Below are 15,579 nucleotides of genomic sequence, written 5' to 3'. Positions count from 1 at the left end.
TCATTATTTGAGTGCTAGATCAAGCTGTGCCTAGGAATTTCTCTACTGTTCAATCATAAGAACAACAAACAAGTTATCTGTGTTTTTTCTTTTAAGCCAGTTGGAACTGGATTACCTACTGCTTACAAGATAGTCATAATTGCACAGACACACATCTTTAGGAACTTTTGTCACATTTGAAAACTGATTATAAAATTCAGCAAGCTGTACATATATAAATTTGCATTTTCTGGATATTATTCTTCAAAGAAAAATGTTATTAAAAATGATTATATCCAACTAAATTTGTTTGAAAACAATTATTTCCTATTATGCTGACACACTCCAGATTTGTAGATTCTCTGCTGCAAAGTAAATGTTGGTTTGCTTATTAGTACATTCTCTAAATTTAGATAAGTGGTAAACAAAAAACTCAATCTTGGAGTATTTTTCCTCCTGTGTTCCACTCATAAATCTTCCTGTTTTCACTGACTTATACTCCCAGTATCACTTTTCTAAATAAAAGTTTACATAATTATGTTTAACTTTCAAAATAATAAGATTCAATTATTACTGTGTCTATAAAAAGCACTCTGTCTTAGTCATCCTGTTTAAAGCCCCAAAACAAAACATTTCACTTGGAGGCCAACATACATAATGAAATTGAGGCACTGATAACAGCCACCAAGGTGCCATGGTAGAAGGAGTAACAATTTTCCAATATGAACTTTCAAATGTAATTATGTAAACGTGTTCTAAAGCACATAGACTACATTAGACATCCTTTGCATCAGTTATTCATTGTCTGCCTGACAAAACACCCCAAAACTTAGAAGGTTTAAAACAACAACATGGTGGCATCTACGTTCCAACACGGCAAACCCTAATGCAGAACTGTGTTTAGCCTCTGCTTGAGTCACATTTGCTGATGTCTCATTGGCTAAAGAAAGTCACATGGTCAAGCCCAGAGATGTAGGAAGGCTTGTCCGTTGAGGGTCATTTGTGTCACAATATGATCCATTGACTTTACTTGAAAAATAAACTTTTGATATTAAAAATAAACTATGGCAAAGTGCCAAACATTGGTTAAAAAGGATCTGAGCCTGTCATTTAGGCAGAATGAAACATGACTATGATTATATGCAAATAAGATTTTTATTATTTTTATTTTATGGGGTTTTATTGATTTAGACTCTCAGCCTAAAAGTGCAGACTTCACCAGAGCCAGGTGTATCAATTTACACTGGATGTGACAGGAAACCACTAGAGAATTGCAGGTGAGGAGAGTAACAAAATTTCATTTAATTCCCTCAAGGATTCTTCTTCTGCTGGGTTGAGAATGTCTACTAGGAGGGCAATAATAGCAGAATTTTAGTTAGGAAGGTATGGCAATGATCTAGAGGCTAGAGATGGTGGCTGGATTAGGGTGGCGAGAAAGAGATGGACTTAGACCATCACTATGGGAGTGGCATCAATACTGAAAGCATGCCAGTGAGAGGAATCAAAGTGACTTCTATGCTTTTGTTGGTGCCATTTGCTGAGAAGCAGATGGCGGAAAGCTAACCTGGGGGGAAATTCAGGTTCTAGTTTTGATCTAAAATGTTGAGATCCCATCAGACATTTCCCTGTAGACAACAAAAATAAATAGTCACACATTCACATCCATGTTATAGAACACTCAATTCTTCTATAAGAATGAGGTAGGCCTATCAGAAGGAACATGAAAAAAGATGCATAATATAAAGTGAAAAAACAAACACACACAGAACACAGTATATGGTATGACCCCATTTAAGACTTTTAAGTCTCTGTGTGTACAAGTGTATGTTTCTCCAGATACACATAGAACAGATTTGGAAGGTTCCTTAACAAACTTATAACAATGACTATCTCTCAGGAGGAGAACAGAAGTAGGAAAGGGATTAAAGGAGATTTTCAAGTTCTTGTTCCTCGTGTTCCTGGCTGTCCACCCCTGGCTACCACTTCAAAATGGAACCTTTATTGATCAGGAAATCTATACCATCTCCACTGCCTTTGTCTTAATCAATCATGGCAATCCCATTTCCCTAGCCAGTGCCTAACCCTGGGGATGTCAGTTATTTTCAAAACAATAGTAACTCCCCTAGCAGCTAAGCAGCTATACATCTAGCCTTCCTGATTTCCTGCAAGGTGTCAGTCCTGAGTCAGCTCTTCCCAAGTGCAAATGTCATACAACAGGTCTCAGAGTACCCCACTGAAGCCCCCACATAACCAGCCTCAAGATAAGTGAGCAGGACCCCTTCACCTGCACCCTATTTTCTTCACATACACTTTTTATAAAATCATCACATCCCAAATCCTCTTTACTCCAGAGATTATTTTATATTCTCAGACTTGCAGGGAAAGTTCAAGAGCTATGGAGAAAGTTCTGGGGTACTTCCTTTGAAAAATATGCATATGGTCTGACTCCTACAACCTTGTGATATGATATCCATCCTGTTATAGAATTTAAGACAAAACTTCTAAATCAATATCCTGTATCCCATGAAGAGAAAAATGGTGTTAGATGAATGAACATGGTCATTCAGGATATATCAGACCTCCACCCAAAATGCTGACTGTGTAGAAATATCATGCATGCTGATCATGTCAACGAAGGCTATTTTAAGAACATGCAATCACACAGAAATGACTACTGTCCTCATGTTAAAAGTCCCTATGTAGCTAGGATGATTAATGAAGGTAGCTACACTAAACTACAGAGTTTCAGTGCAGACAAAACAGCCTTCTATCGGAAGAACATGCCATCTAGGACTTCCATAGCTAGTGAGGAAAAGTCAGTGTCTCACTTCAATTCTTCAAAGGACAAGCCGACTCTTATCAGGGGCTAATGCAGCTGGTGACTTTAGGTTAAAACCAATCCTCACTTACCATTCTGGAAATCCTAGGGTCTTTAGAATTATGCTAAATGTGCTCTGCCTGCACTTTATAAATGGAACGACAAAGCCTGAATGACAGCACATTTGTTTAAGTATGGTTTACTGAATATCTGAAGCCCACTGCCAAGACCTATTGCTCAGAAAAGAAAAATTCCTTTGAAAATATTAATGTTTAGTTACAAGGCACCTAGTGACCAAAGAGCTTTGATAAAGATGTATAAGAATATTAATGTTTTCATGCCTGCTGTACAGCATCCATTCTGCAGTCCATGGATCAAAGAAAATTTTTACTTTCAAGGATTATTATTTAAGAAATACATTTCATAAGGCTATAGCTGTCAGAGATCATGATTCCTCTGATGAATCTGGGCAAAGTAAACTGAAAACCTTCTGAAAAAGATTCATCATTCTAGATGCCATTAAGAACATTTGTGATTCATGAGAGAAGCACCAAATATCAACATCGATAGAAGTTTGGAAGAAGTTGACTTCAACTCTCATGGATGAATTTGAAGTTCAAGACTTCAGTGGAGGAAGCAACTGCAGATGCAGTGGAAATAGCAAGAGAACTAGAATTAGAAGTAGAGATTGAAAATGTGACTGAATTGCTGCCATCTCATGATCACACTTGAATGGATAAGAAGTTGCTTCCGATGGGCAAGCAAAGAACATGGTTTCTTAAGATTAAATTCTTGTGAAGATGCTGTGATCACTGTTGAAATGACAACAAAGGATTTAGGATATGACGTAAATTTTGTCAATAAAACATCAATGGGTTTGAGAGGATGGTCCCTAATCTTGAAAGCTCTACTGAGAGTAAAATGTATCAACGGCATCACATGCTGCAGAGAAATCTTTCATGAAAGGAAGAGGCAATTAATGTGGCAAACTTCACATTAATTGTTGTCTTATTTTAAGAAATGGCCACAGTCATCCCAACCTTCAGCAGCCACCACCCTGATCAGTCAGCAGCCATCCACATAGAGACAAGACCCTCCACCATCAAAAAGATTTCCACTTGCTGAAGGATCAGATAATCATTAGCACTTTTATTGATAAAGTATTTTTAATTAAGATAGGGATGTATTTTGGATATAAGGCTACTGCATATTTCTTAGACTACAGTATGGTATAAACACAACATGTATATGCATCGGGAAACCAAAAAGTTCATGTGACCCACTTTATTGTGATATTTGCTTTATTATAGTGGTCTGGAACTGAACCCATAGTATCTCCACGGTATGTCTGTACCTCCATGTAGGATCCATTTTAAGAATCAGTGAGACTCTACAGCACAGAGCTCAGCACAGATAAGGTGATCAATACCTGACACCTTCTTCTAGTTTTTTAATCTTATTCTCCTAGGCCAGTCCTTCCTTCTCCTAATAAGGCCCAATTAACACTGCGCCTGCTGCCATCCTCCCATTCAACTGCATCTGTCTGCACTTTGCTACTGAGAGAATAAAACAACTTTTACACGTGCTACTGACAAGTAATTACAAGACAATCTCTGCATGTGCATCGGACATGTCATTGTGACGGAATTTGCAGAAAATGACTAATGTAGGGATAATGTGGTGACAATGTTAGCCACAGACCTCACCATGGGCATATGTTGTTTATAGCCTACCAGCATCCATTCCTCCCTTCTTCTGGCAAAAAGCTCCATGGTTGTCTTTTGGGAAATGACCTCTAGGTTCTCTCAATCCATACCCTTGGGAAGGATTGATTTCCATCACCTCCCTCCTCCCCACATATATTTTTAATTCTACTAAAGTGCCTTTTAAATGTTTCCTTTATTTAAAGATAGTGAACATAGCCGAGATTAAGGTGATATTTTAAACACATAAAAATTTAGAATGTTTTATATAAGACACTGTTAAACTACCTCAACAAATGGGTGGTCATGAGAGGATGATCAGCACATTCTACTTGCCCAACCCCAGACACAATGATTAGGTACAGAACAGCGATTCATCTAAGGAGATTCAGACCTAAGACTTAATTGGAACTATAAAAAGGAATGTTCACTTCCCACTAGGATTACTGGCCATAGATATGAGTTATCCTGTTATTAAAAGGTTTTATTGCATGGAGACAGTCTTCCAAAAGCAAAGCCAACAGAGAAAATAACAGAATCAAGAGATGAAGGAAGAGAGGCATCATGTGAATTCCAACTTGACAGTAACTCAATCTTTGGATTTTCTATTCCATGAGTGAATGCATCTTCTTTGTTGCCTTCCCTAGTTTGAGTTGAGTTTCTGTCATTTGCAACCTGAGTCACCATCACCATCATCATAGCTGTCATCATTATCATCAGAGTCTATTAAAATATGGGGAGAAGGCTTTAAGCTCTTTCCCTGCTAAATTCAGCTAAAATCTCTTCAAAGCACAGTGACATTATATGACCCAAAGTAATGACAAAATACAAGGATTATAAGACTGAAAACACTTCAGAGACATTTCAGTTCTCCTTTTAAAGTGCATGAAAAGTGAGCAGAAACCACTTTCATTTGATAAAGAGGCTGAACAAGATTCATTCCACAGCCCAGGCCAAGACTGGGAGAGTCAGATGGGTTATCAGCAGGAAAGCATGCGAACTTTCTACCTGCAGTTGCTGATGGACCATAATGACACACCTTCCCAATCATCTGCCTTTTATCTGCTTACAAGATAAAGTTAAATCTAAACTATTTTGGTTTATTATAGAGATTTTCTCCAAAATGGGGAAATGGCCATTTTTCTCATAGCACATAGATAGGGGATTATGAGCAGCAAGTTTAAAAAAAAATTCATAGCCCAGGAAAAGACTGTAAGGATATAGCTGTTTACAATCACTTACACATAAAAGTTGTGGATGTACAGAACCTTTGAGAAAGGTTGACAGGTAAGAAAATCAGCTAAAAACATATTCATCTAAAGTGTTAAATAAACATACTCACCTCACTCACCATTTCAGAGGCTCGCTTTGCTCTTTGGATGTCAAGAACTTCTGAATTAAGTTCCATTCCTTTCCCTTTTATTTCATTTTCCAAATCTTTTTTATATTCTTTCTATAAGACAAGAATTTCATAGTTCAAAACTTAGCAGGAATCACTTTAGTCAGTGTGCTATTCCACATGTTTTCTAGAGATCGCTGAAATGGGAAAATATTACTAGGAAGGAATGACTCAGACTGCTAAGTCTTCATGCTTTTTTCCTACTGACACTTCATTTTCCCCTCTACCAAGTTCAGAGTGGCTTCCAATATTTTTAGCCTTTTCCTTTTCATATTTTTTTCAATATATTTTGGTACCATAGTAGATTTGTTAAAAAGCTCTTTCAGTGGTGAGAAAGATCTTAAGAACACATGTTCCCTATTAATTAAAGTATTTTTGAAAGTTGTCTGTAAAACATGAATTACCAAAAAAGAACATGATTGAAAAATAATGGAAAACTATAAAATCAAAAGGACTGATGTAGCAAAAGTTTTTCTATAAAGTTTAAAAAGTGAGCAGAAACCGCTATGATTTGACTCAGATCATTCCAAATTATAAGCAGCCCATTTCAAGGTCTAGTAAGCTATTAGGAGTTTCAATTACTCGGGCTCACCACAGCCTGATAGAAGGTAGTCTAAAGCAGATACTTCAAGCACTATCCATCACAATTACCTTAGGTGTTTACTTTATCCTTCTATAAGCCTCAGAATATTTCAAGGCCCCCTTTACTATCTTTGATGGAATCTGGGGCTCAACATTCATGATGATGAATGGAATCATTCAGAGATGACGAAATCTACGTAAATTATGGTATCTACGCTCAACATGATAATGATTATGATGATGATAGCGATGGTGACTCTTAGGTTGCAAATGACAGCAACTCAACTCAAACTAGGGAAGGCAACAAAGGAGATGCATCCGTTCATGGAATACAGAATCCAAAGACTGAGTTATTGTCAAGTTGGAATTCACATGATGTCTCCCTTCCTTCATCTCTAGGTTCTGTTATCTTCTCTATTGGCTTTGCTTTTGGAAGGCTGTCTCCATGCAATTTAAAGAGTTGTAAAACCAAAACATTTTCTACAAATTAATAATAGTTTGAATTTCACCTATTTGAATATATTTTTAAGTAGATCCAAATGCCTTCTACACATACTTACATACAACTTGCTTTTTTTTTTTTTTGCCAATGAGTTGCTTTTCTTACTTAATTGGATATGAAAATCATAAAGATCTTATTCATTCAACTAAGTTGCATTTATGATTAACTTGCCAGATGAAAGATGAAACTTCCTTTAATGATAGGAAATCAGGTTCCAGTTAATACTAGGGTTCATTTCATGTTACTTTCCCTTCATCCAATATAATTAAATTGGCCTGTCCTCTACTCTACTAATAGCTTACTAGACATTGGAATGGGCTGCTTATAATTTTGGAATGATCTGAGTCAAATGACCCGGGTGAAAATCAGAGCTCTTTCATTTATTTGGTGGTGTGACCTTCAGCAGGACTTTTAAGTAACTCAACCTTGATTTCCACCCTGGTGAAATGAAAATAAAAATACTTGTTCTACTAATGTCAAAGGGCAATGGGGGGAATCAAAGGAAATGAACTATTAAATGATACTTTGAACACTCTAAATGGCAATGTAAAAACCATAGAGTAAAAAATGCAAAGTTCATTTGAAGCTAAATGCTTACACTTAGAAAGGGAAGTAATAATTTCATCAAGTTATCAAGTTATAAAAATCCTTTTTATTTTTCACATTAGACAGGCTACATTTTTTAAGTTAATTTTTTTTATATTTTATATTTTTTTTATATTTTTAAATTCTTATTGTAAATTGACTATTATTGTATATATTTATGGGTACAAAATTATGTCATCATTTATGATACAATGGGGAACAATTAAATCAATCTAAATAATATATTCATTACCCCAAATATTTACCTTTGCGGTAAGAACATTTGAAATTTACTCTCTCAGCAATTTTGAAATGCACCATATACTATTATTAACTATCTTCACCACACTGTGTACTAGATCTCAAAGAAAAAAGGTATTCCTAGTATCTACAGATTCTGAACTCTTTAACTACCACCTTCCCATCCTCCCACCCTCCAGCCTCTATAACCACCATTCTACTTTCTGCTTCTAAGAGTTCAAGTGTTTTAGATTCCACTTAAAAGTGAGAATATGCAGGATTTGTCTTTCAGCACCTGGCATCATAGTTGTTATGGACCAAATGTTTCTCTCCCACCAAAATCCCTATGTTGAAGCCCTAGCCCCCAATGTGACCGTATTTGAAAGTGGGGCCTTTGGGAGGTGATTAGGGTTAGATGGGATCGTCAGAGTCAGACTCCCTTGATAAGATTAAGGTCTCTAAAGGAAGGAGGAAGAAGACTAGCGTTCTCTCCCTCTACTGAAGACACAGCACGAAGGTGTCTGCAAGCTGGGAAGAGGGCCCTCACCAAGAACCAAATCTGCCAGCACCTTGATCTTGGACTTCCCAGTCTCCAGGACTTTGAGAAAAGTCTGTTGGTTGAGCCAGTCAGTCTGTGGTATTGTGTTATAGCAGCCTGAACAGACCAATACAATATGGCGTTCTGAGCCTTTTTCTACCCTGATGTATGTATTCTGAATTAATAAATTTAAAATGAGACTCAGTCCAAAAGGGAAAGAAAAGAAAAAGGCAACGACATGTAGTAAAGTCATTTACGAACCTCAAAATAGACCTCACATTGCCATTTGCACGTAAGTGATAAAAAAGACTCCCCTTTAAAAAATTAACATAGTGTATATTTTTAAATGGAAGGCAATAGTACTAGGAGGTTGCCATTATTTAAAATTGTTGTAAAAATTATTAAACTTTCTTCTTCTGAAAAGCCTTACCATCAACTATTTCTCTTTTTTCTCCCTTTAATTGACACATAAAAATTGTACATATTTATTGGATACAGAGTGATATTTTAATATGTGTACATGACATATAATGATCCAATCAGGGTAGCTGGTGTATCCATCACCTCAAACATGTATCATTTCTTAGTGTTATGAACACTCAAAATCTCCTCTTCTAGCTTATTAAAAATACACGATTCGGTGGCTCACGCCTGTAATCCCAGCACTTTGGGAGGCCGAGGCGGGTGGATCACGAGGTCAAGAGATCGAGACCATCCTGGTCAACATGGTGAAACCCCGTCTCTACTAAAAATACAAAAAATTAGCTGGGCATGGTGGCGCGTGCCTGTAATCCCAGCTGCTCAGGAGGTTGAGGCAGGAGAATTGCCTGAACCCAGGAGGCGGAGGTTGCGGTGAGCCGAGATTGCGCCATTGCACTCCAGCCTGGGTAACAAGAGCGAAACTCTGTCTCAAAAAAAAAAAAAAAAAAATACACGATTACAGTTACCCATATTCACCTTACGGTGCTGCAGAACATCAGAGCTCATTCCTTTGTATCCATTAATCGACCTCTCCTCATTCTCTCCCCTTGCCACTTCCTAGCCTCTAATACCCACAGTTCTCCTCTCTAGGAAGTTGCCATTTGCTTAGCCTTCAATTTCAAAATTTTTTATTAGGAACTAGAAGTGAGAAAAGATAGTGTAATAAAATAACTCTTACGGAAATTACATGTCTATTTCACCACAACATATATTACAACACTAAATCACATTAAATTTCTAAAACAAGTTAAACTTTACAGCCAGTTAGCATTTGCTTATTAAAGAATTTCATAATGATGTGCTCCTATAGGTAACTAATCTCAAATTTATTTCACTGGTCTAAGACATTTCCTTCAGGAATAGTTTCCTCAGTTCAAAAATTCAAAATGAAATGAAATTTCATGTATGTATACACACATGCAATACATATTATATAATACATATTATATTATAGTAGTATGTATATTACATCATATAAAACATTTCTACTTAGGGAACATGTTCCCTTAATATAAAGCGTATGTACTTAAGCAGATTTGGAAGAGTTATGAGCTACTTTTTGGTCATTTAAAAACAAAAAGATTAGCTTTTAAAAGGATGGACTACAGACATGATATTTTTAATTTTAAGGCCTTGATGTTAAAAAAAAATTAATATATTACTTGTGAGCAAAAATGTACCATTACATTTTGGGGGAAATTTTTGCAGAGAATAAAAGAAAAGGACATGAGTTCCTCTATTCTATATGCTAAATATATTATTTTTCCCTACTTAGAACACAAACTACTTATAAGTAATATGCCTTTATCTAAACCTTCACATGTGAGCATCTCATTTCTGATATCAAATGTCCTGAGAATGCTGCAGGAAAGCAACAGGAAAAGTTGGTTCTCAAATGTTTTCATAGTAACTCAGTTTGAAAGAATCAAGGTCTCTCCACCCATATTCAAAACATCTTTTTAAAAACTGCTATAAAACTATTTATAGCGCTCTGAGCTGCAACTAAAACACAAAACCAAGCTGTTTTTCAAGTTTCCCCAGGAAATCTGGATAATTTCTTCTCACAACTTTAATTAGAAATGTTAACACATGCTTTCCTGTTTTTAATGAAAATGCAAAACTTTATTAGTTAAGTCAAAGTGAAAAAAAGTAATGCCTTAATATCTCAAACACTGAATTAGTAGATAATTAGGTAAATATTTCCTGGGTTATGTCTTTGCTTTTTTTGTGGTATTTCATAGTAAATGTCAAGATCATACCTCCCTCAGAAGGCTGGTGATGTACTTTACATGTAAAAATTCTGGAGTCTTGTCTAAATCCAGTGAGGATCTTCCTTTAATCTCCTTCTCAAAATCCTCTTTATAAACTTTCTGTTAAATAAGACCACATAATTTTAAAGTTAGGAAATATCAGTGACCATTGAAAAGAGATTTGAACAAGAGTTCCCAGAACAAAAATGATGTTTTCTTAGGTAGTTCTACCGCCTAAGGGTCATCCTATCAACAGGGAAATAAGTCCAACTTCATCATAAATTTTAGAATTTCACCAAACAAAGGAGAAAATATTATTAAGTAGCCCCTTCCTCTGGTAAACCATTCTGAGTGAGGCCTTCTAACATCTTAATAATCTGGGATTAACATCAGCCCATTTTTCAGAGCAGAACCAATAAGATTGGCTATTTGACTGGATCCCTCCACTAGTTTACTCCAAGGTGAGTAGATCTATTGACTGGGGGAAAATCTGGTGGCATGGAAGCCACTCAAACCACCATCAAACCCAAGCAGCATTAATGTTCATGTCCCCATCATCCTTCTTCATCAGACTTTTGCAAATTCAGGAATTATCACTTCTAAAATGCAATGATGCTTGAGGGTGAGAGAGGAGGTTTCCCTCTAATGATTTTGGAGTTGAGAATATGTCTCTATCATCTGTGGTGTTTGATATGAATAAAGTTGTGCTGTGAGGAGAATCTTATTTTGAACCTGTTAACCAAACTCGTCTTTAAGGTGAGAGTTCACACAAAGAACTGAAAGGTTGATGCAGTGGTGATTGTGGTGGGGGTTAGGGGTGGGGGGAGTTAGATTCAGATCACCACAAGCCCCTTTAACACACTCTACCACTCTTTGGCTATGATTCTCTAAATTCTTACATTTGAACTACACATTTGAAAAATCAGTGATAATGTATGCTTTGTGACTATAAAGACGGCCTCTCTAAATAACAAAAATATCCATCCATGTGAAATAGCTATTCAACAAGGGTCCACACTTTACCAGCCAAACATTTTGTTCAAATTGCAACCCCAAAATGATAAAAATAAGTTCTGCATGAAATTGTTATTCATGCAAAATGAGAAGCTATTTCTAGATCCATTATTTATTCATTAAAGAGATAGATAATTGCATAAATAATGTCTCTAAACCATGAAGGAAAATAAGAGAAGCATGCTGTCTCCTCACTTAGCACATGTGTTCCACACAGTAATCTAACAAATGATGTGGGTATAGCCACAACTAGAGAAACAAGAGACATTCTGAAAATCTAACAAAGCTAAATAAGCAGTTGCATTGAGAGCATTCTGACCTAATGAACTAGAGATACGATGACCAAAAACAATGACTAGAAACTTTTCTCTTCCTTATGTGGAATTAGTAGAGGTAATAGTTACAAGGCTGAATCTAGGGCATCTCCAGGCTAAAAAGGACTCTTTAAATGGTGAAATAGAAATATGTGTATGCATTCATGCCTTCATTTACATCAGCTATTTCACTTCAAAACACCCTTCTGCGAAAAAAAAAAAAAAAAAAAGTTATTTTACTGAAGTAAATCATTAAGGTAGGTTGATTATGACTAGAAATGGCCAAAATATATAGCTAGGAAAACGCGCACACCTTTGGAATGCTTTTTGAAGAAAGTTATATGGTGAAATAAGACAAAGAACTTTTCAAAGCCAGATTTAAAGATTTCTTCCAGAAAACACCCAGATTAAACCTATATCTAACATTGGAAGAAAGCAAGATAAACTTAATTATAGACCATGGCAAAGATACCAGTGGCTTTTCCTGAGATGGTAAATACTTAAGTTTACCTTTAAGAGGCTCCTTAAGAAACCTGCAGTCAAGCCTACCTCTTGGAAATAAAAAACATCTCTAAGACAGATGATTCTCTTTGTATCTATTTCATCGGTCCTATATTTAAAGACACTTTTTTTTTTTTACATCAAGCTTTGTCTAAGATTTTTAGCTACTTTATTTTTCTAGCCTTTAGCATATAAATTGGGTCCAAAGATACTTTCTATTGGAAGATTTCACTCCCTTCAAGAAATGACTGTTGAGCCTAAAAAACCTAATAGTCAATTACTATAATTAAAGGGAATACATGTCAGGGAAAACATGTCTCACCTGGCAAGAGAAAAGTTAGGTGAAGAAAAGAGACTATCTAAAATCTCAAATCATAAATTACTGTAATTTCTACTACAGAAACATGGTATTAAATTATATTAATCATGAATTATAAGTTTCAGGATTTATCAGTGAAAGGAAAGTTAACCACAGTAGAAAAAAAAAAAAAGTTCAGAACTGGGACCAGAACAATAAAAGGGTGCTCAGCATGCATGTTTCTAGGGCTGAGGATCAAAGAGGAAGGGAGGAGGTAAAGGGAAAGGGGCAGAGGAGGGAACTGGAAGAGGAGGCCCAGCCTGAAATGCTGATGCTGCCAGAAATGTTCTCGGAAAAGAAGAGTGATTTTTGACCCCGTGTCTTTCAGTGGAAATTTATGTAACAGCTTCTTATTGTCTTAGCCCATTTCCCTTTTGCCTCAAGAATACGCTTGTCTCTAATCCTAATGTAACATCATAAACATGGCCATTACACTAGGATTAGAGACAAGTTCTGTTTAGAAATAACTCCAAGAACAGTTTTTATATTTTATTTTTTCACATTGCAAGTCAGGTCCAGCCAGGCGCAGTGGCTCACACTTGTAATCCCAGCATTTTAGGAGGCTGAGGTAGGCAGATCATGAGGTCAAGAGTTGGAGATCAGGCTAACCAACACAGGGAAACCCCGTCTCTACTAAAAATACAAAAATTAGCTGGGCGTGGTCGTGGCTGCCTGTAATCCCAGCTACTCAGGAGGTTGAGGCAGAAGAATTGCTTGAACCTGGGAGGCGGAGGTTGCAATGAGCCAAGAACACACCACTACACTCCAGCCTGAGTAAGATTGAGATTCCATCTCAATAAAAAGTCCAATTTGCTTCAGCCTCAAAGAGCGTGTTTATGTAAAACTAAATCAGTGCTGGCAGCAAACTGCACGTTTTTGTTTTTTTCTAAATGGGAAATGGGTTAACCCTTCAGAAGACCCACAAAGCAAAAGTACCATGACAGCTCCTGAAAGTAGTAACCTTTCTCTAGACTGTGGGTCACTGACAACAGCCATGTTATTTCTACAAAATGGGGGCATTTCTTGGGTGGCTCTACTCCACCCAAAATGTACTGCTGCAGTGAAAGATAGAAAAGCAATGAAAGGAGCATATAAAACTCTTTATATACTTTATAAAGTGTTTACACACTATTTTCTAAAGGAAGAAAAGGTATTCCAGAAAAATTTATTTTGTAAAATGTAAATTTTTATGGGGCTTCTGAAAATTGACCAAATTCACCAGTATATCAATTTACTTGAAACAAATAACTCATTTAGTCAAAATGGTTACTTGATGTTTCTTTATCAGATTCCTCCTGATTAGCCTAAAGGAAATAAGACAGGTGTCCCCAGTCCCTAGACCATGGACCAGTAGCAACCATGGCCAGTTAGCAACCTGGTCTCACAGCAGGTGGTGAGGGAGGGTGAGGGAGCATTCCTGCCTGAGCTCTGCCTCCTGTCAGATCGGTGGTGGCATTAGATTCTCATAGGAGTGCAAACCCTATTATGAACTGTGCATGCAATGGATCTAGGTTATGCATTCCTTATGAGAATCTAAAGCTTGATGATCTGAGGTGAACAGTTTCATTGTGAAACCAACCCCTCCACCACCACCACTCCTCAGTCCATGGAAAAATTGTCTTCCAGGAAACCAGTCCCTGGTGCCCAAAAGATTGGGGGCCACTGAATAAGACATGAAAAATCCAGGTAATTACTTTTCCTTTTTGCTTAAAGAAGAAATTAAGCAACTTTGTCTATTCAATAAACCATGGTAATATCTGAGTGCTGTTTTCCCAAGAAGATGAATTATAACGTTTCAACAATTAGCACTAGTAATGCTTACAAAATTCCTATGAGAGTTTTTTTTCCCACAAGTTATCATTTCTGCCTGTTCTGATGTTATTAGGCAACAGAAAGGATGTTATTTAGTGAGCATGCCTAGCATGAAGCATCAAAGTTGTATTGGACTGAGACCAGCATCCACTATTTTTGTCCCTTTGCAATAAGGACCCAGGTGCACCCACAGAACTTTGATATGGGCTGCAGGCAAAACCTTGTGTGTCTGATCCTGAAAAGTTAGTAAGGAAAAACACACACACACACACGTAAGTCTCACTGGTACAGAGAAAAAAAAAGATGGGGACTATCTAGATGTGACTTAGCATAATCTTAGGTTGAGAATAAAGTAGATAAAAAGAAAAAAACTCTTAACTGTTTATTGAAAAAAAGAATCAATCAAATATGTTGCTATGCTTTGAATGTGTCCCCCACCCCAAAGTTGGTGTGTTGAAAACTTAATCCCCAATGCAACAGTACTGGGAGGTGAGAACTCTAAGAGGTGATTAGGCCACAAGGGTTCTGCCTCACGAATGGATTGATGCTGATGTCATGGGAATGGTTTCATATCATGGGGTTGGGTCCCTGAAAAAGGGATGAGTTTCCCATCCCCTCCTCCAAGACATATGCAAGCACTCTCTGTCTTTCCACCTTCTGCCATGGGATGATGCAGCAAGAAGACCTTTGCCAGATGTGGACCCATGGATTTTGAACTTCCCAGCCTCCAGGACTGAAAAAAATTAATCTCTGTTCTTTATGAATTGCCTAGTCTGTGGTATTCTGTTATAGCAACACGAAACAGACCAAAACATAAAATAACAGAGAAAAGGGAATCATTATAATTTTGACCAGGTTCTAAAACATTAACATTTACTAGATTCAGAATTTCATTTAAGACAATTTCAGTAGATACATTCTTAAACTATAGAGAATACCTTCTAGCATCATAGCATCATTACTTGACGATTAACTGAGCCGAGATATAAAAGACTCTTAGCAT

General features: G+C 36.8%; 1 protein-coding gene across 23 annotated transcripts in view; it reads right to left on the bottom strand.

Annotated features, from left to right (window-relative positions):
• Positions 1–15,579, bottom strand: part of NEBL (nebulette) — a 690,461-nt gene that overhangs the window by 367,830 nt on the left and 307,052 nt on the right. For 21 of the 23 annotated variants that reach the window (XR_004258432.1, XR_004258429.1, XR_004258430.1 and 18 more), the window contains 2 exons: positions 10,587–10,697; positions 5,843–5,953 (listed from right to left, as the gene is read on the bottom strand). The exons of 1 other annotated variant lie outside the window; for it this stretch is intronic. Coding sequence is in view for 18 of the 22 variants with exons in the window: in XM_032244113.1 (XP_032100004.1) it covers positions 5,843–5,953; positions 10,587–10,697 (222 nt within the window). In the remaining 4 variants the exon portion in view is untranslated. The remainder of the gene's footprint in view (positions 1–5,842; positions 5,954–10,586; positions 10,698–15,579) is intronic. One more of the 23 variants, XM_032244112.1, reaches the window with a different exon arrangement.

The sequence above is a fragment of the Sapajus apella genome, unplaced genomic scaffold, assembly GCF_009761245.1.
Source record: "Sapajus apella isolate SASKATOON/1434 unplaced genomic scaffold, GSC_monkey_1.0 scaffold53, whole genome shotgun sequence".
NCBI lineage: Eukaryota > Metazoa > Chordata > Mammalia > Primates > Cebidae > Sapajus > Sapajus apella.
This window is presented reverse-complemented; position numbering and strand designations above follow the sequence as displayed.